Raw genomic sequence first — 24,073 nt, forward strand, 5'->3', positions numbered from 1 at the left:
GAAGAATGGCTCTCAGATCTCGGCCATACGGCTCAACGTGTGTGTGTGTGTGTGTGTGTGTGTGTGCGTGTGTGTGTGGGTGTGCGCGTGTGTTGGGGTATGACTGTAGGATTTGTGCGCATGCAGCATTTCTGTTCAGCTCCGTCGTCACCGGCGAGGCGCTCAGGAGACAAATCCTCGACTCTGGGTAATAGGATCTGAAAATGTCAGAGATAGAGGATCAGACATATTGAGGCTCCAGATACTGTTACCGTCTTCTGTTCAGATCACCAGGAACAATTAAACATCCCGATCAGACCAGCATAACCAGCAAGTTTCAATGGATGTAATCCAGACACCCATCTTTTATCGCCTTCTGTCTTTGTCGGTGCTGCATTATTAAACCAATTATAGAGCTGATAAAAGTTTGCCTGTAGATGAAAGATGTGTGCGTGTGTGTGTGTGTTTCTGGCTGACATGTCCTTGCAGAGGTGCGTGCTCCTCTGGGCCTGTAGATGAGTTTAGAGTCGGTGTTAGGAGGCGGCGACGAGGCCTGACGACGTCTTTACCCCGAGTTCCTCCCCTGGAGGCAGATCTGAATGGATTGTAGGAGCAAGGAGGAGAAATAAATTGGAGAAAAGGATAAATCAATGCTTGGCAGAGAGGCAAACAGACCTTCCAACCCCCTGGTCCACACTTACACACACACACGCATACACACGCACAGGTTCCACAACGTGGCTTTTTTTTTTCTTCCTTGGGCTGTATTGGATTGGTATGCAGAGCTGAAGAGAGAGACACTCAGAAAAAGACTTGGCCTACAAATGATGTCCTTTGTTTGATCCATTACGTTAGAGGGTATGGGGGGGTTGTTGGTGAACTGGTGTGTGTGCATGTGTGTGTGTTGGGGGACGAGCGGGAAGGGGGGTCCCACTGAGATAGTAGAGGAGCTGAGAAACAAATACTACATCTGAATGGCAGCATATCCTTCCTGGGAGAGAGAGAGAGAGAGAGCACAGAGGCGTTCTGTTTATTGCACAGCTTAAAGATTGTTTGAAAATGTCCTACTAGCGCTTTTAATCTCAGCAGTTATTTGTTTTCCTGTTGCATGTGATTTTTTCCTCTAAGAAACGCAATGAAAATCACACGTGAATACGTTTGTCCACGCCACTCCATCATCCTCCAACTGCATTCCGTCGTCTTCTTCTTCGTGTCTGGCACCAGTGGCAACATCTGGCTGCTGATCATGTGACTCGTGCGATGCCAACAAAACCTTTCCTTTGCTGCATCCCAAAGTAAACTAGGGGCGCACCGATTTATCAGTGCCGATTTCCTTAATTTTGTGAGATCGGTGATCGGCCGGTTTTCACATGTGAAGCCGATCTGATCCACTGATGTTATCAAACTCGGCAAAGGTCTAAAAATCAACCACTGTGCTTTTCTCTACTCCCGTGAGAGAGGTTTGACTGCAAACCGGATGACCAGGTCATGTCTGCACATTTGCAGTTCATAATAGTCACTCCATTATTGTCAATTAAGCAACTTACTTGCTATATTGAGCAACATTTCAGACGAAAAAACTGATATCGGCCAAAATCGGAATCAGTAAGTTAGACTTTTTAAAAGATGGGTAATCAATGATCGGCCAGAAAACTGCAATCAGTGCATCCCTAAAACACACCGATTTTGACATGGCAATAATAATAATAATAATAATACACCTCATCCTCATGCGAAAAGTTTTTTATGGAGAAACTAGAACTTTTTCTAAATTGCTGTTACAAATAAGTAGATTTCTTTTTGAAATGTCAAAAATAAATGTCAGCTACTGATTAGAGAAAGTTTCCTACTATTTCAGGTTTCCAGGTTGCATGCTTCCTGTCATCAGTGTGTTTCTGTTGGTGTGTGTGTTGCACACGAAGTTTAGAAAGTTGTGCAAAAATACCAACAAAAACAAAAATCAATCTTAAAGACAGCTTTATTTTATCTTCAATAATGTCAATATGTGGGAAAACAACTATTTCTGTACATTTAAGAGCGAAAACCTGAACAGCGATAAATACGAGCAGGTGTTCAAACAATCTGGACTTCAACGGTGAAAGGAAACGACACGCATTGCGTTGTGCACCGACAACCTCAGTTTGTTTTCATAAGAAAGGACAAAAAACATGTGATTGGAAACGACATGAAGCAGGATGTCCAACCAGCAGCAGCAGCTCCTCAGAGGTGACGCTGACCTGAGAGGAAGGTGGGGACAAGAGAACAAAAATACCCATAAATGACTTTACAACAACAACAACAAATTAATGAGTCATACAAAAACCCCTGAATTTGTGTTATTGTTTTTGCATAGTGTAAAAGCTAACGTAAAGCTCATCTGGTGAAAATGCTGAGAGTTTTCTTCTTTGTTCTCGTTACTCACGGCTTCGAAAGTTCAGTTATTCATGTACGGCAATTAGTTGAGAAAGCAAACTTTTAAACTATATAGACAGTCATACTCAATGGACCAAAACATCCATTCGGATGAAATCAGATTAAAAATACCCTTTGAAAATAACAGCCTTCCTTTCATCAGGTATTGAACATACTTCATAAACGCCACATTTCTATATTTAAATGTTATCTGATGTAATATCCTAATGTGAAATGTGTTTTTATTGCCTTCACGCAGAAAAGCATCACAACTGACAGATGAAAAGTCTTAAAAACATTCAGTTGCAAAAGCACAAAATCTTGCACAGTAATTTTGCCGTAATTTTGAATGCAAACATCTTAGTGCTCTTGAAATAAGACAAAGCTTTTTTCCCATCGTAAATACTAAAGATGGCTTGAAATACAGAACCACCTCCAACACACGCAGTATATTAGTGTAGTCGTTTTGTTCCCAGTCAATAAATCACTCATCAGCCCTAAGCTGCTCTTCATATTTCTGCTAACTAGCAACAGTTAACACTTTATAAGCAGCGTTCATGTAAAAACTTGTCGTAAACCCTTCTCACTTGCTCCTTAAATATGGATCTAATTGTATGAGGCCCCCTGCTGAGGTTATCAGACCATTTTCACTCTCAAAACAGACTCTTAAAATGCAATCAAATCTCAACTTCAACCTCCCTCTAATTATTTATGCAGCAATTTTTTCCCCATCACCGCTCCACTGTCTGCGCTCCATCACTCTGTCTCTATCTCTCTTTTCTTTTTCTTTTTTTTTTCCTGAGACATGCATCACTCTGAGCTCTTCACATCCCGTTTAGATTGGCTTGGGAGTTCTCTGTCTCTCTCTCTCTCTCTTTTTTTTTTCTCAGCGTTTCTTTTTATAGTTTGGTCGCTCGTACTGTACTCCCTGCTGTGCTTCTATTTTCATGAATGCTGTGAGAAATAATTGAAAGCGCCGTGTTCGGCGCCGTCTGTTGCAGCTCTCCCACTTGCTCATGCCTTGTAAATACTGTATCGCTAAAACCCCCGCTGAAAAGCTGCCAGTTCGGGAATCCTCACAACTCTGCGAGAAAGAGAGAGAGAGAGAGAGAGAGAGCGAGAGAGAGAGAGAGAGGGAGACGTCAACGCTCGCCGAAAACTTGAGCCAAGATCACATTGTTACAGCGAGTTGAGCGCTGCTCCTGTTGGACGGAGCTTGTTCAGCTGCTTGTCCTTGTCGAATTTTTTATTTTTTTTCCTTCACTGTGAAACTCAATTCTCTGTGAATGTCTTTTTCTCTGTGTGTTTGCTCGAAAACTTCTCACCCGTGACTTCTACGCAAAGCGGCAGACGCATGTCGGAGGAGTCGTGACTCCTGCTGTAAGCCGCGCTGCAGCAGATGGAAGACATCAAGGAATCTTAACGGGAACGAATGTTGCGTGTGTGTGTGTGTGCGTGTGTGTGTGCGTGGGCATAGATGAGATTTCCAGAAAATGACCTCTGTCCCGGCTGCCGTCAGGTGTGTGAGTTGGATTTTAAGGGAACGAAAGCCCGTCACCTTTACCTCTAATAATGTTGAGCACTGATACTTATGGCAGGAGTGTGAAACTCATTTTCATTTTTGGGGTCATGTCAAGATCATGCATGCACTCAAAGAGCCGGTTGTAGCAGAATGTATTGATAAAACTGTACAAATATTAATATATAGCTCTTTCTGCATTTGTTGAGTGCTTCTTAAAATTAAATACTGAGCGCCTTTTCGTGTTGATGTACTTTGACAGCATGTGGAATTAAAAAAATGTAAATGCTTTGATTTGGTTGATAAAGTCGTATTTAAGAGCAGTAGCGTTCAAGCGTTTTGTTGCCCTGGGGGCCAAAACTGGCAGATTTAAACTACATCTTTAAATTAAAGAAGTGAAAGTTAGTTAGATTTTCTTGATCTTTTTGTATCTGCTCAACAATAAGCAACATTTTAATAAAATCTGTATATCACTGAAGATCCAAAACATGAAAAAACTGTGGACTTATTGCAAGAAAAACGGAGAACTTTCACATTTTTGGGTCATGAACTGTTTTTTTGTTTTAGTGCCACATTTTTACTCTTCTAGACTTGTGGTCAGGGATTGAAAAATCATTTCAAGGGTCACAAACGGCCCCCGAACCACACTTTGAACCCTCCTGCTTTTAGAGTCCAGAGGGCCATGTAAAAAAATTACACTGGGCTGGATTTGGCCCCTGACCCTCGAGTTTGACACATAACTTATGATGTCCTAACCTCTTCTGCTTTAGTTAGCTGCATGGAAGTGCAGAAAGCAGTCAAATAATCTCTGCATTTCTAGTTGTGAAACTGGCATATGCCTGTTTTAATGTGAGACATCTCTTCCCTGATCCAGATGCCGGAAACGAAAGGAGGCAGAACGACGACAATGAGCCTCATCGAGCCCCCGACGTGGAGGGAGGCGTTGAAGGTCTGTCAATTGCGGCGCCTGATTTTTGAATTTTTGCAGGAAAATAGTTTTCAATCAGACAAATATGCGTTTTCGTGTGAGGCACACCTGGCAGGAAGCCCACCTGGCCACCAAAATGTATGTTTGTTTGGGGGGGGAAGACAGACAGACAGACAGACACTTTTGTGAACACTTGAATATATTTAGGCACCTTTTACATAGAGCTATGTTTTCCTACAATTCTTGCACCAACAGATTACTGATTCTTTGTTGCTGGTGGCGCCCTTCACACATTCAGCCCTGGGTAGTGAGCCATATCAGACACCACTGATAAATGCATCTGCTCATCCTTAAAAACTCTTGTATTCATGTATCTAAAATTAAGGTCTTAAAATGTCTTAATTTTTTTATTTTAATTTTTAATCACAGGTATTAAATTTAGTTGTGGTAGGACTATTTCATCTCATCTTGCGGGACTTTATTGTTACGCAAAAGTTTGAGTCACAAGGCTCGAGGCGGTTGCAGCTAATGCTAACCAAATTGCTAACCAGCCCTATGCTAGCTAGCTATTGAGCTTATTCATGTCCATAATGGGTAAGAAAACGCAAAATTACCACCAGTTAACAGGTGAACTTGGTTCACTTCTGTTGTCAAGCTATATGATTTATTTACAGGTCACAAATTCCATTCAGAGTTTTCTTAAAAAGTCTTAAATTTAAGTTGGCGGAACAAACAGACGCCCGGAAGTTGTTACAAGATCTTTCTTACAGACTAAATGTAGACTAGCGTCGACTGATTTGTTATGACATGTACAGTGGGTAAAATATGTCTTGGACAAGTCAACATTGTTTTCAGTAAATACATTTCAAATGGGGTGACTAGCAGGAAATTTCCTCCACTTCTCAGCAACACCAGTAATCCACACATAAGCAAACAGAGCAAATTAGTTTGTAAATAAAGTTATGCTCAAAACATGTACTGGAACAGGGAATAAGTATCCAAAACACATAAATGTCTTAAGTATCCATTCATCCTCCATTCAGTTACTTGAAGGTCTGGCGTGTTGTAAGATGGCCTACATTATCATGTTCCTGCCTTCCAACTTTCCTTCTGACATGGTTCTTCCTCCAATGGTTTGTGCAGAGTTTAGCTTTAGCCTCCTATTTCTGGGTCTCGCTGAAGATCTCTGCTAATGCTTCGTTTTGTTCATGTGTTCAGCAGTTATTCCCTATACCATTCCACTTAATGCAATTAAGAAAATAAATGAAATCAAAAATAAACAATTTTCTTTACACATCCAAAGCAATTTGCATTAATTGTGAATTACTTGCCCTGTTACCAAAAATAGGGTGAACCCCCGTCTATTTGCAGTTCAGTTTTCATCCATTTTTTGGTAGAATGTAACTAAAACATAGGAAAGAAATCCACAGTGGGAAGCTGAAATACCGAGGCACGTTGCAACTTATAAACCAGCCAAAGAAGAAGCAATGTTTCCTTCCTTGGCACTGATTGACTGTTAACTAACCATGGATCTTAGCTCCTGAGCTATTGCCAAAATGCTTCTACTGTGTGTATTAAGGCATATTAAGGAAAATGTTACGTTTGAACTATTAAAATTCTCATCATTTCAGAGGTGTATAAGTATTTCTAAATTTCGTCTGGTCTTGGTATACTATGGACCCTAACTCTGGTGAATACTTGGGTTCCACTCTATATCTATTGAGAAAACCATCGATATGTTCAATGCACATAGGATTAGAATTATTTTCACTTTGTTTTTGTTTTTTCCAACAGCTACGTCCATCAGACGTTCAGCAGACGTCCTCCCTACGACCCAGACCTGTTCTTGCGACGGAAACAGAACCCAAAGGAAGAAGACGGACGGACAGAACCGGTCCTCACCATCCTCAAAGGGGGTCGTCACGAAGACGGGCCAATTGCACCGATCGGAACCACGAGATGAAGCTCTGTAAGAACAGAAAGAAGGAGGTTGGGAGGGTGTAGCACGAAGTTGAAGACACAACATGGAATGCAATTAAATAAAGACTGCTGTTTTCCTCTGTGCCGCAAAGCCAATTGATCACCAATCGACTTTTATTTCCTACTGTGTGTGACCCCCAGTGTCAGCTGTGATTATTGCTGGTGAATTCCTCACCCGGTCCCCTTTTCCCACCTGCCCAAACTGCACACAAACGCACCAACCCTTTCTCTCCACCTCACCCCGCCAAAACAAGAGAAAGACAGGAAAACGGTTTGAGGAGGAGGCTTCAGCTCCTCTGTTCGCCTCGAAGGGTGAGCAGCGACATGTTTGTCTCTTTCCACTCCAGTGAAGGGCGAGTTTCAGCCTGGCTGCGACGAGAAATGGATTACCCGTTCAAGAAGGAGGCCGCGTCACTCCTCATTGAGCTGGACAAATAACTAATTCGTTGCTCTCCGCTGAATTCTCGAGGCCGCCTCAACTTTTCCTTTCTTCCTGTCTTATCAATTCATTAAAAATGTGCCGCGACGGGTGAGAGAGATGCGATGGAGGGAAAATATCTCCAATTAGCTGCTGGTGGAATATTTGAAAGAAAAAAAAAAGAAACTTCACAGAATTTTTATTTTTTTTTTCTTCTGCTATAGCAGCGTTTATGCTTCTTGTCTTTTCGTCGAGTCGTCTCGGTCTTGTCTTGTCTTGTCTAGGTCTTGGTCTTGTCTCGGTCTTGGTCTTGTCTCGGTCTTGTCTCGGTCAGGTCGCTCGCGGTATTGACAGGCCGGTATTGATGTTTCAATTAGAGCCGCGTTACGTGGAGCTGCGGCGCGGTGACGCGGCGCGGCTCGCGCCATCTGCTTCTGCCTCCGCGGCTGACGAACGAGGCACGTGGGGCTAATCGAGCCGCACATGAGCGATGGCACCGCGATATCTGGCTCGAGCACGCGAACGCGCGCGTCCTTACGCGAGAGGGGGCGGAGGGAGGGGGGTGCTGAGGAGTGTGTGTGTGTGTGTGTGTGTGTGTGTGTGTGTGTGTGTGTGTGTGTGTGTGTGTGTGTGTGTGTGTGTTCTGTTTTTCCCCGTGCGTGAGGACTTTGCCATGAGTCTATCCGGTCACATCAGGACCAGTTTTCCCGTGGGGACCTAATTTCAGGTCCCCACCGGCACAACCCCTTTTTACAGCAGGAAATGATGTATTAATATGCCCCGTGAAGTTTTCCCGGAAGTCCCCAGGAACTTCATTTCAAGACAAAATTTGTGTAAGTGTGTAAGGCCTGCGCTCCTAGTGGTCACACTCGGTACTGCAGTCCCCTTTAGACTATGTGTTCTTGAATAGTGCGTCACTTTTCGCTCACTCTCTAGCCCCCCCTATTGGTCAGAATGAGTTTTACAATTTAATGGTCAAATTAAAGGTTAACTTTAAAAATCTAACTTTTTAAACTTAATTTCTTACAGTGGGATTAACAGAGTATTTCTATGTCATTTATTTTATTTTAATTTAAAGTGAAGTTTACCAGTATTTACTTTTTATTTAATTTATTGTAATTAGCCTTTGAGTTTCAACAGGCCCGTGAAAGCCTGTGAAGGCCTGTTGAAACTCAAAGGTTTACTAATATAATTCTATTATATTAGTAATATAATATAATCATATTATATTATGATATAATATAATATAATTTGGATGCCTACAATTTGGATGCCTACAAATTGTAGGCATAATTTGGATGCCTACAATTGTTAGAAAACTCAAACTTAGTTTAAAATTGTGCCCAAAGTAAAATTTTAGTATTTTAATGAAATTGAAAATGAGCCTGCACAAATGTCTTTACAGCACTCCTCAGGCAATCATAGAGAGCCGAAATTTGGTATATCGGTGGAGCCACTGAAAAAACAAAAGAAGCCTCTTTGAGGTATACCCTTAACCCAAGAAAAAGTCAGCCATTTTGGTTCAAATGGTCATTTTTAGGCATTTTGACTTTTCATACTTGTGAATCTTTAACAAACTTCTCTTAGGGGATTTTGAGCTATCTGCTTTAAACTTGGTCAAGATCCCATTAAGGCATTTGGGAGTAGTGGTTATCAAACTTTGTGGGAGAATAAAAGGAACAACAAGAAGCTTTAAGAGAGGTAAATCATCAGCTCTCTTAATGCTGATGATTTAGCACCCTAACCCTCCATTTTAGAATAAAATGGATTTTTAACCCTCCGTGGAGTCTAGAAAAGACTAATAGGTTTAATCAAAAAGACCCAGATATCTGTTCTAAAGGAACCAACACTGGATGATGAAACCCTGCAAACAGCACTATGGGAAGTGGAACCCATCCTAAATGACAGGCCAATAACTTCAGTGTCAAATGACCCCAATGACTTAGAACCTCTAACACCAAACCATTTACTCCATTTGAAAGCAAAAGCAACCATACCACTAAGAGTCTTTGAAAAACAGATCAATATTGAAGAAGAAGATGGAGACAAGCACAATATCTTGCAAATCTATTCTGGAGATGTTGGATAAGGGAGTATCTCCCACTCATGCAAGAATGAAGCAAGTGGAAAAGCAAAAAGAGGAACTTCAGCCCTGGAGATCTGCTTGTTATTGTGGATAATTGGTCGCCAAGGAGCGCATGGATAAGGGGCCGTGTTGAAGACTTTTCAGGATGCCAAAGGCTTTGTTAGAAGCATTTCGGTTAAACCAAAGCCAATGTCATCCAGTGACCAATAGGTAAGCTACGTCTTTTGATGGAGGCAGCAGGATGAAATGAAAGACTTTCTAATCTTTATTATGGACTGCTTTAAGCATTAGAAAGGTTGAGAGGCTCTAGATAACACTTATAGGCAAAGATTATGAACATTGATTTTAGAGATCATAATTAAATTTGTGGAATATTTTTGCTAGATATAAGGCTCCTATGAATATTATTTTTGTAATTGTTACTTTGCTAAGGCTAACATTTAGGGGCTGGGATGTTGGAGCAGGTTAATTACATTAATGATATATTAATGTTACATCTAAAGGTATGTGAACAGTAGATCTATTGTTTATTTATTTTGCTTAGACCCTCCTTCTTGTCAGTCAGCCTCCTGCTGTGATTAACAAGCAAAAGCAGCTGCTGTGGTTGATCTGATTGTTTTGTGAAGGAGTGAGGAGTGAAACAATTTTTCTACCCCCAATTAATGTTTATCTTTTACATTTTTGGAAGTCAACTCAGAAATATTTCTGTTAATTTTATAAGTAAAAAAAATGTTGTCCATCATTTTAAGTGGCTTAACCATACACAATTTCAGATTAATAAAAATCAAATTTCAAATATGATAGATTGTTACTACTGTCGCGTAGGTACTGTCAGTTAGGCCGAAAATGTCTCATGCCTGGTTCCCAAAATGTCTTTGGGAACTTGGTGTAGATTCCTGAGGCCAAACATTGTCAATGGCCTCCAACCAACACATTAAAGATGGGCTAAACCAAGTGAGATCTCATTGGTGCCTCATATATTCTTCTTGATAGAATAAATTATCTGTAAAAGCAAATTGAGATTTGACTGAAGCCACATAAAGCACTTCATATTTAGATCAATTAACAGCCTTTTGTAAGTATTTCAATAACATATATGCGCAACATAATTGAGTATAAATTGGTATTATGTCTTTCTCAACTCCCCTCATCTTTTTCAAATGGTTTGCTCCACAAGCTCTTAAGAAGGCCAATGGTGACATTGTACCCTTTGGTTTCTCCAGATCTGACAAGGTAGCTGAAAGAAGGATTTGATTTGTTTGACTGACTCCGTTTGAGTTACATTTGTTAAAACAATAAAATAGCATTTTTGAACTTTTAATTCAAAAGTGCTTGGTTGAAGATAAAGAATGGTGGACAAGAGGAATCAAGAAGCAGCATGCCACTCATACAGGTTGACTGGCTTACATTTATATATAGTATTTATTTATCCACACATAGTTTTCCTTATCTGCTACAGCCCTCCACCCAGTTTCTCTGTAATGGCTGCCGTCTCACACACATCCTGAGATTTGACGTCCCCATTTCCCCCATGCCCATCCCCCCTCAGCATTCCCTCCATGGGAAAATGTTTGAAGATAAAGAATGGTGGGATAAGAGGAATCAAGAATTAGTAATTATTGTGATTTATATATTTATTAATCCACATATAATTTGCTGATTTACTGTAGCACCTCCAGCCAGTTTCTCTGTAATGGCTGCCATCTCACACACATCCTGAGATTTGACGTCCCCATTTCACCCATGCCCATCTCCCCAAACATACTGACCCATGTCAGTATGTTTGAACTTTTGATGCTTGGTTGAAAGAATGGAGGGACAAGAGGAATCAAGAATCAGCATGCTACTCATACAGGTTGACTGGCTCACATTTATATACACTGCTCAAAAAAATAAGGGAACACTCAAATAACACATTCTAGATCTGAATGAATGAAATAAATATGAAAATAATTTCCACCTGTTATCTGTTCCATTTGCACAACAGCAGGTGATATTGATTGTCAATCAGTGTTGCTTTCTAAGTGGACAGTTTGATTTCACAGAAGTTTGATTTACTTGGAGTTATATTGTGTTGTTTGAGTGTTCCTTTTATTTTTTTGAGCAGTGTATTTATTTATCCACATATAGTTTTCCTTATCTACTTCAGCCCTCCACGCAGTTTCTCTGTAATGGCTGCCGTCTCACACACATCCTGAGATTTTATGTCCCCACTCCACCCATGCCCATCCCCCCCCCCCCCCTCACCATTCCCTCCATGGGAAACATGCTGAACTATAAAGTAAAGCATGTTTGAACTATTATGGCAAAATGTTTGAAGATAAAGAATGGTGGGATAAGAGGAATCGAGAATCAGTATGCAAATTATTGTAATTTATATATTTATTAATCCACATATAATTTGCTGATTTACTGTAGCACCTCCACCCAGTTTCTCTGTAATGGCTGCCGTCTCACACACATCCTGAGATTGATTCCCCATTTCACCCATGCCCATCCCCCCCCTCAGCATTCCTCTATAGCTTGCGCTCAAAACTTTGCAGATTTGACTGGTGTGGAACCTACAAAATGTTCATTACAAAGAATAATTTTATCACCTGAAGCAACACTTTGGGAGATAATAAAAGTTAACTAATTAATTTCCTAGTTTTATAACTTAATTGATGCTCAGTGGAGTTGTGACGCCAAAGTTAAGGTGTGTTAGTTATTAACACAGGGCTGTGCCTTAAGCCTCCGCTAGCTGCTTTTTGCAACCAAGCAGGAACTTCGGCCTTTGCCGGAGCCTAAATCAAGCGCTCCTTTTTGCCTGCCACACACCTGCACCGAAGGAGGGAATTCAGACCTTCATGCTAACATCCGAGGAATGAGGAGCAATCCAGCTAAAGAAAATGGTAAGATTATTGTTGTCTTAATGGACTCCCAGTTATTATCTATTATATCACTCGGTCAGATATACTTTTAAATGCTTTTTAAACGTGTCGATCTGTAACAACTTTTTCAATTGTGTTTAACTAGAATGGCTAGCTAGGACATTAGACTAGCTACAGCTAATGAGAAGCATGCATGTTTTCAATTTTTGAGGCCCAGTCTTACAGCAAATAAATAGAATAAAAGTGACAATTAACCAAAAAAGTACAAGTTATTACAATATGATTGCTCACCAAAATGACTCAAATGCAAAATAATAAAGGCTGTTACAAACTTGCAAACCTAATAAGCAGAAATCAGGAAATATGCAATATTTTCAGTCACCCTGCTTGTGTAACTGAAAGGGTAATAACTTTTACATGTGCTCTGAATTGAGAGACGATAGACATGAGGAACTAAAACATGAGGCAGAAGTAAATGGATACCTTGTGCATAAAGGTTGGTTCTGCTGGGAAGGGCCTTCAGGCCACATTACACCAGACAACATCCTTTTTAAAATAATAAAGGCTGGGATTTATGGGTTCTTGTAGTAGTAGGTAGTATATTAGGATGAATCAGGAGGTGTGAATTTGAAACTAACTTTAGCATCATACCTTCAGTGAAGGGTCAAATCTGTTTTGGAAATGAATTTCAGGGTTTTGACACTGACTTATAACCACTACATGTTTTCTTCCATGAAAATGCAAACCAGAGAAGTAGATCCACTGATAGGAGTGACGGTGGAGTGGAATCTACATCCAGCTGTTCCAGTTTAACAGGTGAATTATCTCAGGGAAAGATGCATTAGCCCACAATGTTTTTCCACCTTTAAGTTGTTTTGCATTATTGTTTCCACTAAATCAATATAATGTGAATTATAACTGCTCAGATGAGAGAAGGGAGGTGTGACAACAAGTCTATTAAAATGATATTTTTATATGATTTTAGATGCCTAGAAGAAGCTACCACAATATCAGTTAATGTTTTATTTAAGAATACTAAGTCAGGTTTTTCTTAAAGAAAAGGCTCAGCACATCTGTCCTTTGGTGATTTTATTTCAAATGCCAGTTGTTTCTAAATATCCATGAAATAGAGATTTGTGTTGTCATCTCTAACAGGAAGGGAGAGAGTTGGTAGAATCCACCTCAACTGCTTTTCTTTTTGCATTTGACCATTGTTGACTTGTTCTGGCTTTGCTAATTTCATTTAATAACGTTTAATATAGTTGTTCCAATCTTGAGTATTAAATGGAAAAAGTTAGAAATTTTAAAGAATTGTTGAAATTATTGAATACTGCAGGTTGGATATTTATTTATAATTCCAAATGCAACATTTGTAACCTACTGATAAGACCGAGAAATATTTTGAGAAGACCAAATAGAGGCGGTGCAGAGCCTCTGAATTGTTTTAAGGTGACATTAACTTTTTTCTCTTTTAGGTACAGATAAGAGATATGGACTTGATCCACAGCAGAGGCAAATGGTAAGTGTGCCTATAAATAACTTCAAAGGATGTGATAGTATTTCAGCTCATTCTTCATACTGCGTAGCTAATTTAAATATTGTTCTAAATAAAAGTCTGGAAATGTTCTTCACCACTGAACATGTGCATCAAAAATACATTTCTAATCCTAGAGTGGTGAAAGTTATTTTCACTGTAGAGAAGTGGCAAAAATATTATGTAGAGAAATGCTTGAAAAAGATCATTTTGATAAAAGCTTGTCATATTGAATTTGGGATATCTGTTTGCACTTTGTGTTTGTGTTCTGGATTATAGATGATGACTAAATCAGGCCCGTTAAGAATTCTGATTTTCAATATATTGTGACATTTTTTTAATACTCTGCTGGTTCACTTCTACTTTTTCAACTGACCATAAAGGCTGGTGTCCTGCAAAGATGTTTTCCTGTTCTACCACACTGGATCCAAATTAATGGATCATTAACAAATGTTTGCTAACAAGCTATTGGAGAATGATTTGATTTGAATGAGGTGTGCTGTAGCAACCCTTAAGCCCCAGTAGCTGCTGATCATTGACTTAATGTTTCACCTGGAGGCATCATTCTCAATGTGGGAAGGTTCCAGTTATATCTGGGGCCTTTTGCTGCGTCTCCAATCTGTTTAATTTCACAGATGTGGACATTTACAAATGCTTGTTTTCTGTATTTTATAGGATCAAAAGCGTCCAGCTCGTCGCCTGCAGAAACTTAAAGCCCATCACAATAGATGTGAGGCTCGTTACAAGAAGGCAAGAAATGAAGTGAGGGAGAACATGTCTTCTCTTCATCAGAAGGATTTCATGGTTAGTTTTGCTTCACCTTTTTCTTGATGTACCCAGAGATGAGAACAGTTAGTAAATGTACCATTGCATGTGTGGCTTACGCTGTTTTGACACAGTATTGTAATAATATCAAGAAAATCTTGCGAATTTCTTAATACTTAGTATAATTATGTAGTCACCACAAATTTCGATGGCTATCTTTAATGCTGGATAAAAAAAAAAGTGATCATCTTCTAAACTTTTGTGAAACAAAAATACTTTTGGTTATCATTACAAAATTTCACATTTTGTAATGATAAAAATGTGAAATTTTTATCATAATTTTTTATAAATTAATTATAAATTACAAATTTATCATTAATTTGTAATTTAATGATAAATTACAGATTATCATTTGTAATTGTAATTTACAAATTGCACTGCAGTGTCGCACTGCGCCAGGGGTCGCACTGCAGTGTCGCACTGCGCCAGGGGTCGCACTGCAGTGTCGCACTGCGCCAGGGGTCGCACTGCAGTGTCGCACTGCGCCAGGGGTCGCACTGCAGTGTCGCACTGCGCCAGGGGTCGCACTGCAGTGTCGCACTGCGCCAGGGGTCGCACTGCAGTGTCGCACTGCGCCAGGGGTCGCACTGCAGTGTCGCACTGCGCCAGGGGTCGCACTGCAGTGTCGCACTGCGCCAGGGGTCGCACTGCAGTGTCGCACTGCGCCAGGGGTCGCACTGCAGTGTCGCACTGCGCCAGGGGTCGCACTGCAGTGTCGCACTGCGCCAGGGGTCGCACTGCAGTGTCGCACTGCGCCAGGGGTCGCACTGCAGTGTCGCACTGCGCCAGGGGTCGCACTGCAGTGTCGCACTGCGCCAGGGGTCGCACTGCAGTGTCGCACTGCAGTGTCGCACTGCAGTGTCGCACTGCAGTGTCGACTGCAGTGTCGCACTGCAGTGTCGCACTGCGCCAGGGGTCGCACTGCAGTGTCGCACTGCGCCAGGGGTCGCACTGCAGTGTCGCACTGCGCCAGGGGTCGCACTGCAGTGTCGCACTGCGCCAGGGGGTCGCACTGCAGTGTCGCACTGCGCCAGGGGTCGCACTGCAGTGTCGCACTGCGCCAGGGGTCGCACTGCAGTGTCGCACTGCAGTGTCGCACTGCAGTGTCGCACTGCAGTGTCGCACTGCAGTGTCGCACTGCAGTGTCGCACTGCAGTGTCGCACTGCAGTGTCGCACTGCAGTGTCGCACTGCAGTGTCGCACTGCAGTGTCGCAGAAGAATGCATTTGGTGGTGGCAATTGTGCAAAATCATGTTGTAGTCAGAAAGGAGCTTTCTTTGAGGGAGACTCACCTGGTCAGTCAATTCAAATTTACTTAGTGTCTATTACAATACAAATTGTCACTAGATGTTTACCAGAAACCCACACATGGACTAATCAGGACTAAACCCAAAATATTCTGAAGCATTTTTTCTTCCAGTTTATGAAATTCTAATGGCCTGTAAAGTTGAAGTATACAATCAATGTGCCTAGTTTCATTTTCATGTAATCTAAATTTAGTAGGTCAGATTAGATGTTAATGGTTACCAAAATCCAAAAGTACTTGGCCGTGGTGTCTAATTTTTAACTGCTACATTTGAAAACAGCTGAATATTATCTTTTGGTATATTTGTAACAAATCTGGGTGGATCACGTCATGGTTTGTATTAAATCTGTAAGCAAGTACTGTGCGCTGTGATATTAACCAACACAAAATGCAGAATCTCCAGTGTAATTTGAAGGAGCCTGTGCACTTTTGGTGGTTAATACGTGACATTTTTGAGATTTCTAAATACCTTGATACAGTTTAAGTTAACCTTAGTTCTGTATTAAATTGTAACAGTTAATTTAGAAACAAGTCATTTTAACTGTTAAACTTATGAATTTTTAGGAGTCGAAACAGTCATCTGATGAGAGCGACGATACCATCATCCTTGGTCCAACGCCAACTGAAGTACGGGACATGAGTGTGCCTGAGCTCACAAGAACTGACAGTGTGATTGTAAGTTTATCAGTTTATCTATACATATCATAGTCCAACCTCAGAGGTATTTGGTTTCTGTTGTTTTAACTATACTACTATTTTTTCTAATGTTAAGATTCACTTAGGTTTGAAATTCTGTTTCTTTTTTTGTAGTATTTAAAACCAAACTATCCAAGAACTCAGTTAGTCGCCATGTGCTGATAAATCTGAAAAATGTTGGAAAAACATTTGCGCTAACAAGCACCAAAAAAGGGCTGCACAGTGGCACAGTTGGCATCACTGTTGCAGCAAGAAGTTCCTGGGTTCAATCATCGGCCCGGGGTCTTTCTGCATGGAGTTTGCATGTTTTCCCTGCAGGCGTGGGTTCTCTGCGGGTTCCCTGGCTTCCTCCCACGGTCCAAAAACATGACTGTCAGGTTAATTGGTCTTTCTAAATTCTTCCTAGATGTGAGAGTGTGTGCAGGGTTGTTTGTCCTGTCTGTGTTTCCCTGCGACAGACTGGCAACCTGTCCAGAGTGACCCCACTAGGGACAAGGGTGTTAAAAAACAGAAGGAAGCACCAAAAAAATCAAGAAAGGCCAAGAAATCATACTAGTATTGGGAATATTTCGAATTTTAATGAACTATGTAAAACTAGTTGTACATATTTAACTTCTTCTGATTTGTTTATATGTTTGAAAAATAATTTGAAAGTAATCTCTTTTTTTATATAATTTTAGTTAAACAAACAAATGCTTGGCTACTCAGAAGAGTCTCTATCAAGTTCTGACATCACTGAGGAAGAGTATGTTCCTGATTCAAAGGAATCTGAGAGTGACAGTCTAAAAGACAGTGACAGTTCTGAAGACATTAAACAGCTCAAGAAGAGGAAGAAAAGAGCCCAGAAAAATATTTCTTCTCTGGAAGTCCAACCACTTAGGAGAATACGTGTGGCCACTTCTAGATCTTTGACCACAAAAGATCCTGGAGAATCTTCTTCAACTGATGCGAAAGATCCTGGAGAATCTTCTTCATTTGATTCAAAAGATCCTGGAGAATCTTCTTCATTTGATTCAAAAGATCCTGGAGAATCTTCTTCATTTGATGTGAAAGTCATGACCTTGAAGAAGAAGGAAGATGGCAGTAGGGTTTACAATAAAAGGTACTATTGTGCATTTTGTAGCAAACCTTACAGCAAAATGGCACGTCATCTAGAAGCAAAACACAGTGATATGCCAGAAGTGGAAAGTGCACTGAAATGTCCCATAGGTTCTAGAGAACGACGGCTGCAGTTGTCCTTGATAAGAAACAAAGGAAATCGTGCCCATAATAATAAAGTTATTAAAGAGGAAAGGGAATGCTCATTCCCCGCCAACAATGCACTAAATCATCAAAAGCGGGTGATTACTTGCATTGCATCAACTGTGAGGGTTACCTCAAGAGGAAATTCATGTGGAGGCATATGCAGAGGTGTTATTTCAGTCAAAAAGTCAAAGGACTGAAGCCAGGAGCATCTCGAGTCCAAGCCATTTGCAAATATGCTGAGCCAGTACCAGACAGTGTCAATGCACAGTTTTGGAAATTAATACTTGACATGCACCAAGATGATGTAGCAAAAGTTGTCCAAAGTGAGAAATGCATCTTGAAATTTGGAGAACATTGTTCAACAAACATGGTCAAGATGTTACAAGACATGAATACATCCGACAGAAGATGCGCGAGACCGCCCGACTTGTTCTGCAAGGAAAGAAAGATGGCAAGTTGGAGACGCTGAAGGACTTCTTTGTGCCAGCTAACTTCCCTCATGTTATCAAGGCAGTTAAGAAAGTGGCTGGCTTGAATGAAAGAACAAATGTCTTCAAAACGCCATCTTTAGCACTCAAGTTGGGGCACACCTCAAGAAAGTGGCAAATGTTCTTGAATGTGAGGCTATGATCTCAGGCGACGAGAATACCATTCACAATGTGCGAATTTTCAAACAAATCTATGAGACCAGATGGAGCGAGTGCGTCTCTTCCCATGCCCTTAGGAGTTTGAGTGAGGCTAAGTGGAATGCGCCTCAGCTCATTCCCTTTGCTGAAGACGTTAGGAAAATGCACCAGTATCTGGACACAAAAAGGATGGAGTGCCAGAGAAACCTGAAGGAAGAAGCTGTAAAGAAGAACTGGGCTGAACTTGCCAAGATCACGCTTTGTGAGGTGATAATATTCAACCGGAGAAGAGAGGGAGAAGTATCCAAGATGCCACTGAATGCTTTCACCTTGAGAGATACCTCTGTCACCCATCCAGATGTGGAGCTTGCTTTGTCAGAACTTGAAAAGAAGCTGTGTAAACACTTCCAGCGAATTGAGATAAAAGGCAAACGTGGCCGAAAGGTTCCCATTCTCCTCACTCCTGATATGGCATCATCAATGGAGTTGCTTCTCCAACATCGCCGCAATTGTGACGTGTTGGATGAGAATCCATACATGTTCGGGAGACCACAGACTCTCAGTCACTTCAGAGGATCGGATATTATTCGTGAGATGGCTCAAAACTGTGGAGCAAAACCCAGGAGCATTATCCTCAACCAAACTGAGGAAGCACATGGCCACCATGTCAAAGGTTCTTAACCTAAAGGACAATGAAATGGATGACCTAGCTGACTTCCTCGGCCATGACATCAGAGTTCATCGTCAGTATTATAGATTGCCTGAAGGGACATTACAGTTGGCAAAAATCAGTAAAGTGTTGCTGGCACTAGAAAGAGGACAGCTCTCCAACTTCAAAGGAAAAAACTTGGATGAAATCAGCATCGATCCACAAGGTAAATTATTATGATTTATTAGTGAAGATTTTATTTGACCCCTGGCATGGCACGTTTTATTTATTTTGATGTTGATTTTGTAAATTAAAAAAAAGATGACATCTACAACAGTTTGAGTGTCAGACATTGAGAACTGTAGGAAGAAGTAGCCCAGTAGGCATTTTTTCATATTGCATATTCTAATTCTTGTACTTTTTTTGTTTGCTTGTTTTAATCTCTGGGAAATTCAATTATAATTTCACATTGTAAATTACTCACTTGAATGGTAGTAGAACAAGGAAAGCGCTAAGACTGTGCTGGCAGCATATGCAATGCTTCATAATGTAACATGATGGATATTGTTACTTCATTTTCCAGAGAAAATGTCTGTGGACAGTGGATCAGACACTGAAGAAGAGGTTGACTCAGCTGAGAGGGATGCTGAAACTTCATCTTCCAGATCACCAGGTGGGGATGGCAACAAAGAAGAAGAAATTGGTGAGGAACCACAGATGCATTCATTTCTGCCTTTTGTACAATATGTTAAGACAGCAGTGCATTTTTAGATTAGTGCTTAGACATTTTAACTTACTCTCTAGTGTATTATATATATTTCTATTATATTCTAAAAATCTAATGTAAATTAGATCATAATTTATATCATGAGCTAATGTAAATTATGATCTAATTAGATCATAATTCTAAAAATCTAATGTAAATCTAATGTAAATTAGATTTATATTCTAAAAATCTAATGTAAATTAGATTTACATTAATCTAATGTAAATTAGATTTTTAGAATGATTGTCAGGGAACCACAAGGTTAAGCTGTTGCCATCTTGTTTTCTCACCTGGAAGTTGGAAACCAGGTTTTATGATGTTAATTTGACTGATTATATCAGATCCTTCAATGCTAAGGATGGTGACATGTTAAAAGAAGTGCTTCCATGACACTTTAGTTCATTTGGGGATTATCGAATCCCCTGAAATAACACCTCCTGGAACCATAAAAATGGTTTACTTGATATTAATAACTTTTTCAAATAAGTGCAGTTTCTATTACAAAATTTTTTTTTCACATTTGATGGATAGATGGAGGTCATGGAAATGCGTTTGAATGATAGATTCATCCATAAAAGGAGAAATGTTTTAAGAAGTGTTGCTAACAGGGCCAAACTAAATATTAACTGAAAATGAGGTAATTACAATACAGCAGCTTCTGATTTAGTGCTGTTAAGAAATTAGTACAAAGTTAAACTGTTAAGCCGATCATTTGAAATGCTTGTATAAAGCAAACACACTGACTGCTTACACTGTTGAATACTCTTTTACTTAATTTACCTTTGTTTAGGTCAATTTGGGGTGACCAGGAGATGCACCACTGAAAGCAGTGATCTGCCCTCAGCAATAGGTACGAATATTTATAAGTCCGCAGAAAATTAGGTTGTAGATTTCTGATAAATATTGAACCTTAAGAGGCTACTGTCCTCTATCATTACTGTCTCATGTATGTTATATTTGTCTTCTGTTATTTATACAACTTTTCAATGTACTCTGTACCTGATAATTTTGTCCAAGTCACATATATTGTGAGATTTGTTTGGTTTCACAGAGAGGTCAGATGGCGAGGAACCGGCAGACATGGAAGTCTCTAGCAACTCTAACACATCTAAAGGTAGTTTCTCTTCCTCCTTGCAGGTTATCAATGAGCAGAAGCGTTTAGTGTTCATAGAATATGTCACATTATGAGGTGTAAACCTATTTCCAATATTTTCTCAATTGGGAAAATAATGAGCATTTCACAGCACTCTGTGTGGTGTCAAAATAAGGCGTCCTCATTTTATAATATCATGAGGATCACATAATATCTCTTCATATAAAACTTTAGAAAAACTAAATTTTCATTTGACTGCATATCCTCAAGCAAAAGTTTGGTTTTATTTCTCTTCCTCTATTATTGCCGCCTTGAACATTCTTCAAACAGCAAACAAAGTTGAATCATCAAAGGTAGATTGGGTGATTATTTTAATCTTTCTGTTTCACTGCACCTATAAAATATTTCTAAAACCTGTAGTGTTAGCAGAACTCATCAGGCCCTGCGGATTTTTCCCAGGTTGGACTCTGTGACAAAGGGAGATTTGAGTTTCATTCATTAGAGATGTTGATGCTCTTAAGTCAGGCTCACCGAGTCTCCAGCCACCATCAAATCACTCAAAATAATCCTTTCAGTGAAGTCCTTTTTAAAATGTCTACTTTAAACAATTTTCTCTGATTTTTTTAACATCCCCCTAACCTTAATCATTTATGCTTGAGGTATTTAGTACAATTAATTCTGTCCTGTACCTGCTGATGCTTTTAAAAGGGATGGTGAGATTCATGTATTCACTCACTACCAGTTGTCAGCTTCAACAGTGACAACTATTGAAGCTGACAACTGACCCTTAAATATGAAATATTTTTTACTACAGCTGTCATAAAGAAATGTTTTCATACCTTTATAACTTGCTGTCATACATACTGAAACCTTTTTTCATTGAAGAACACTGAAGTGCCCCTAATTATGTTTTAGGCCCACCACAAAAGAAGAGAGTCAAGTGGAACAAAGAAGAAGTCCAGGCAGTGGAGAAAACGCTGATGGACTGGATTGACTCTGGAAAGGTTCCTGGGAAAGCTCAGTGTATGAAATGCATTGAAACATCATGTCCTGTCCTCAACAACAGGACCTGGCAAGGTGTGAAATTCTATGTAAAAAATCGCATAGACGCATTAAAAAGAGAGACTTTCAAAAGAAGGTAAGACTTAAGATTTACCTTTTTGTTACCATCAAAGAAAATGGTTGATCAGTTACTGCCATTGTTAGCGCCATAACGCTGATTTATTGAGTTTCTGCCCAGGTTTCAGACAGCTGCAGGAGTCAAGCTTTGTTATGCAAGTATTTATGCATACTGTAAGTTCATGTTCAGAATACATTCATTTATGTACATGCATGTCGGAATGTATGTATTTATTTTTTACAAGACACTGGAAATTGTGTAATAAAATGGTTTATATACAACTAGAAATGGATCCAGTATTGATGGTTGGCATTAAGCATGTTACCAGGCAAGGTGTAATGTTAGAAATAATATTACACAAAACAGATCTGATATAATGCTGTTTATTGACTTAAAAGAACTAGGATTGCTCATATTTGAGAAACTGCGCAAAAATTACACATGCCACCTGGTGGTAGTTGGTGAAGGACACGTCCTCACCTGCAGGCAGAAACCTGACAGATTTTAATTTTCAAAATTTGATAAATTTTTATGTTACAGATGATATTTCATGTTCTAATGTCCCTTAAAATTCCAGACCTAAAACCAAGCCTTTAGCTCATTTCGAAAAGTTGTGACCCCACGCGTATCCGCTTAGTCAGTCGGAAAAAGACGCCCTCACGGTCTGGGAAAAACAAGTATGTGTGTGTGTGTGTGTGTGTGTGTGTGTTTAGGTGTTGGTGGGGGATCTTGTTTAAACAGCCCCGCAAAAAAAAAAAAAAAAAAAAAAAAAACTTGTGCCACGGGGAGCAGCCAGCAGGTTATTTCTCCTGACAAGGATTCAGGCTATAGAAGCACCAGATGCACGAGATGGAAAATTCTTCAAAAGCTTGTCTTGATGAAAAGACAAAAAAAAAGAAAAAAAAAAAGGAAGTGGCCTGTGCCAGGTTTCTCTTGCACTGGGACAGCCTGGAATAACAGTGAGCATTATGCCTGGCGTTGCCGCCTGCCAAACCACACGAATCAAAGGCCTCATTGTGTGGATTACCTCGTTAATCTGCTGATGCCATTGAGCAGTATTGCAGGTGTTAATGTGCCAGTTTTTTTTCCTCTCCTCACTATCTCTCTTTTTCTCTCTCTGTCTCTCTCCTTTTATTGGGGAGGTGTAGCGTCAGGTCTGTAATCTGCTTTAAATGCTTTCTGGGGAACGACACATTGAAACTCTGCCAAGAGATTGCGACGAGCTCTCTGTTAAAGGGGATGGGAAGGCGAGTGGTGGTGTGTGTGTGCGTGTGTGTGTGTGCAGGGGGGAGGTGGGGAGGGTGACGCGTTGCCGAAGCCTGTGGGGACTATAGCTGGTGAGCTGCTCGGCCCACACCACTTGTTGAAATATAGGGCTGCATGAATAATGAAAGAGGGAGAGGGGAAGCGATATTGCTAACGCAGTCCCACAATGACATCCATCATAGTAATGCCCCGTCGCTCTGCTTCTTTTGTCTCATCCGGCGCACCAACTCCAAGTTGCGTCTCTTTGGAGGAGCGAGCGAGCTCCGTGTCTGCCTGGGCTGATAGACCAGAAGAAGCAGGAAGGGATAGATAGATAGATGGATGGATGGATAGATAAATGCACAAGAAAAAAAATAAGTGAAAAGTGGAGAGAAATGTGCTTCTTTTTGGCTCCCTGGGGTGGTCTCTTCATCCAGGGGCCTCAAAAGAGCGACAGAATACACCTCCCTGCTACAATGGAAGGGGATGGGGGGACGGACTCACAGGGGCTGTTGCTATTTGAGTGTGTGTGTGTGTGTGTGTGTGTGTGTGTGTGTGTGTGTGTGTGGTGGGTGTGTGGGTGTGTGTGTGTGTGTGTGTGTAGTGGGGGTGCAGCTTTAAGCAGGCCTTTGAGTGGCCTAATTGCATTGGAATACAGCAGCCTGAGAGCTGGTTCAGATCACGGCGGGCTGCTGGAGGGGTGAGCGCCCGCACCTCGACAGCCACACTCAGCAAAAGAGCCCCGGCACAAAGCGCACAATTAATGCTCTCCCTCT

The 24,073-nt window shown here is 40.6% G+C and overlaps 2 protein-coding genes across 2 annotated transcripts in view; both read left to right on the forward strand.

Annotated features, from left to right (window-relative positions):
* Positions 1-7,821, forward strand: part of LOC129367733 (furin-like protease kpc-1) — a 190,075-nt gene extending 182,254 nt beyond the window's left edge. Inside the window, exons 19-20 of the mRNA XM_055042373.1 lie at positions 4,785-4,859; positions 6,633-7,821. Coding sequence (XP_054898348.1) covers positions 4,785-4,859; positions 6,633-6,842 — 285 coding nt within the window. The 3' untranslated portion in view covers positions 6,843-7,821. The remainder of the gene's footprint in view (positions 1-4,784; positions 4,860-6,632) is intronic.
* Positions 7,822-12,185: 4,364 nt separating this feature from the next.
* Positions 12,186-22,074, forward strand: LOC129367697 (uncharacterized). The gene is made up of 12 exons (XM_055042330.1): positions 12,186-12,213; positions 13,668-13,711; positions 14,402-14,530; positions 16,422-16,532; positions 17,234-17,655; positions 18,523-18,686; positions 18,783-18,935; positions 19,051-19,299; positions 19,657-19,776; positions 20,630-20,689; positions 20,891-20,953; positions 21,848-22,074. Exons 1-12 carry the CDS (start codon positions 12,186-12,188, stop codon positions 22,072-22,074), a joined length of 1,770 nt encoding a protein of 589 aa, XP_054898305.1.
* The last annotated feature ends 1,999 nt before the right edge of the window (positions 22,075-24,073 follow it).

Source organism: Poeciliopsis prolifica, unplaced genomic scaffold (assembly GCF_027474105.1).
Source record: "Poeciliopsis prolifica strain line A6 unplaced genomic scaffold, Auburn_PproV2 SCAFFOLD017, whole genome shotgun sequence".
NCBI classification, from domain to species: domain Eukaryota; kingdom Metazoa; phylum Chordata; class Actinopteri; order Cyprinodontiformes; family Poeciliidae; genus Poeciliopsis; species Poeciliopsis prolifica.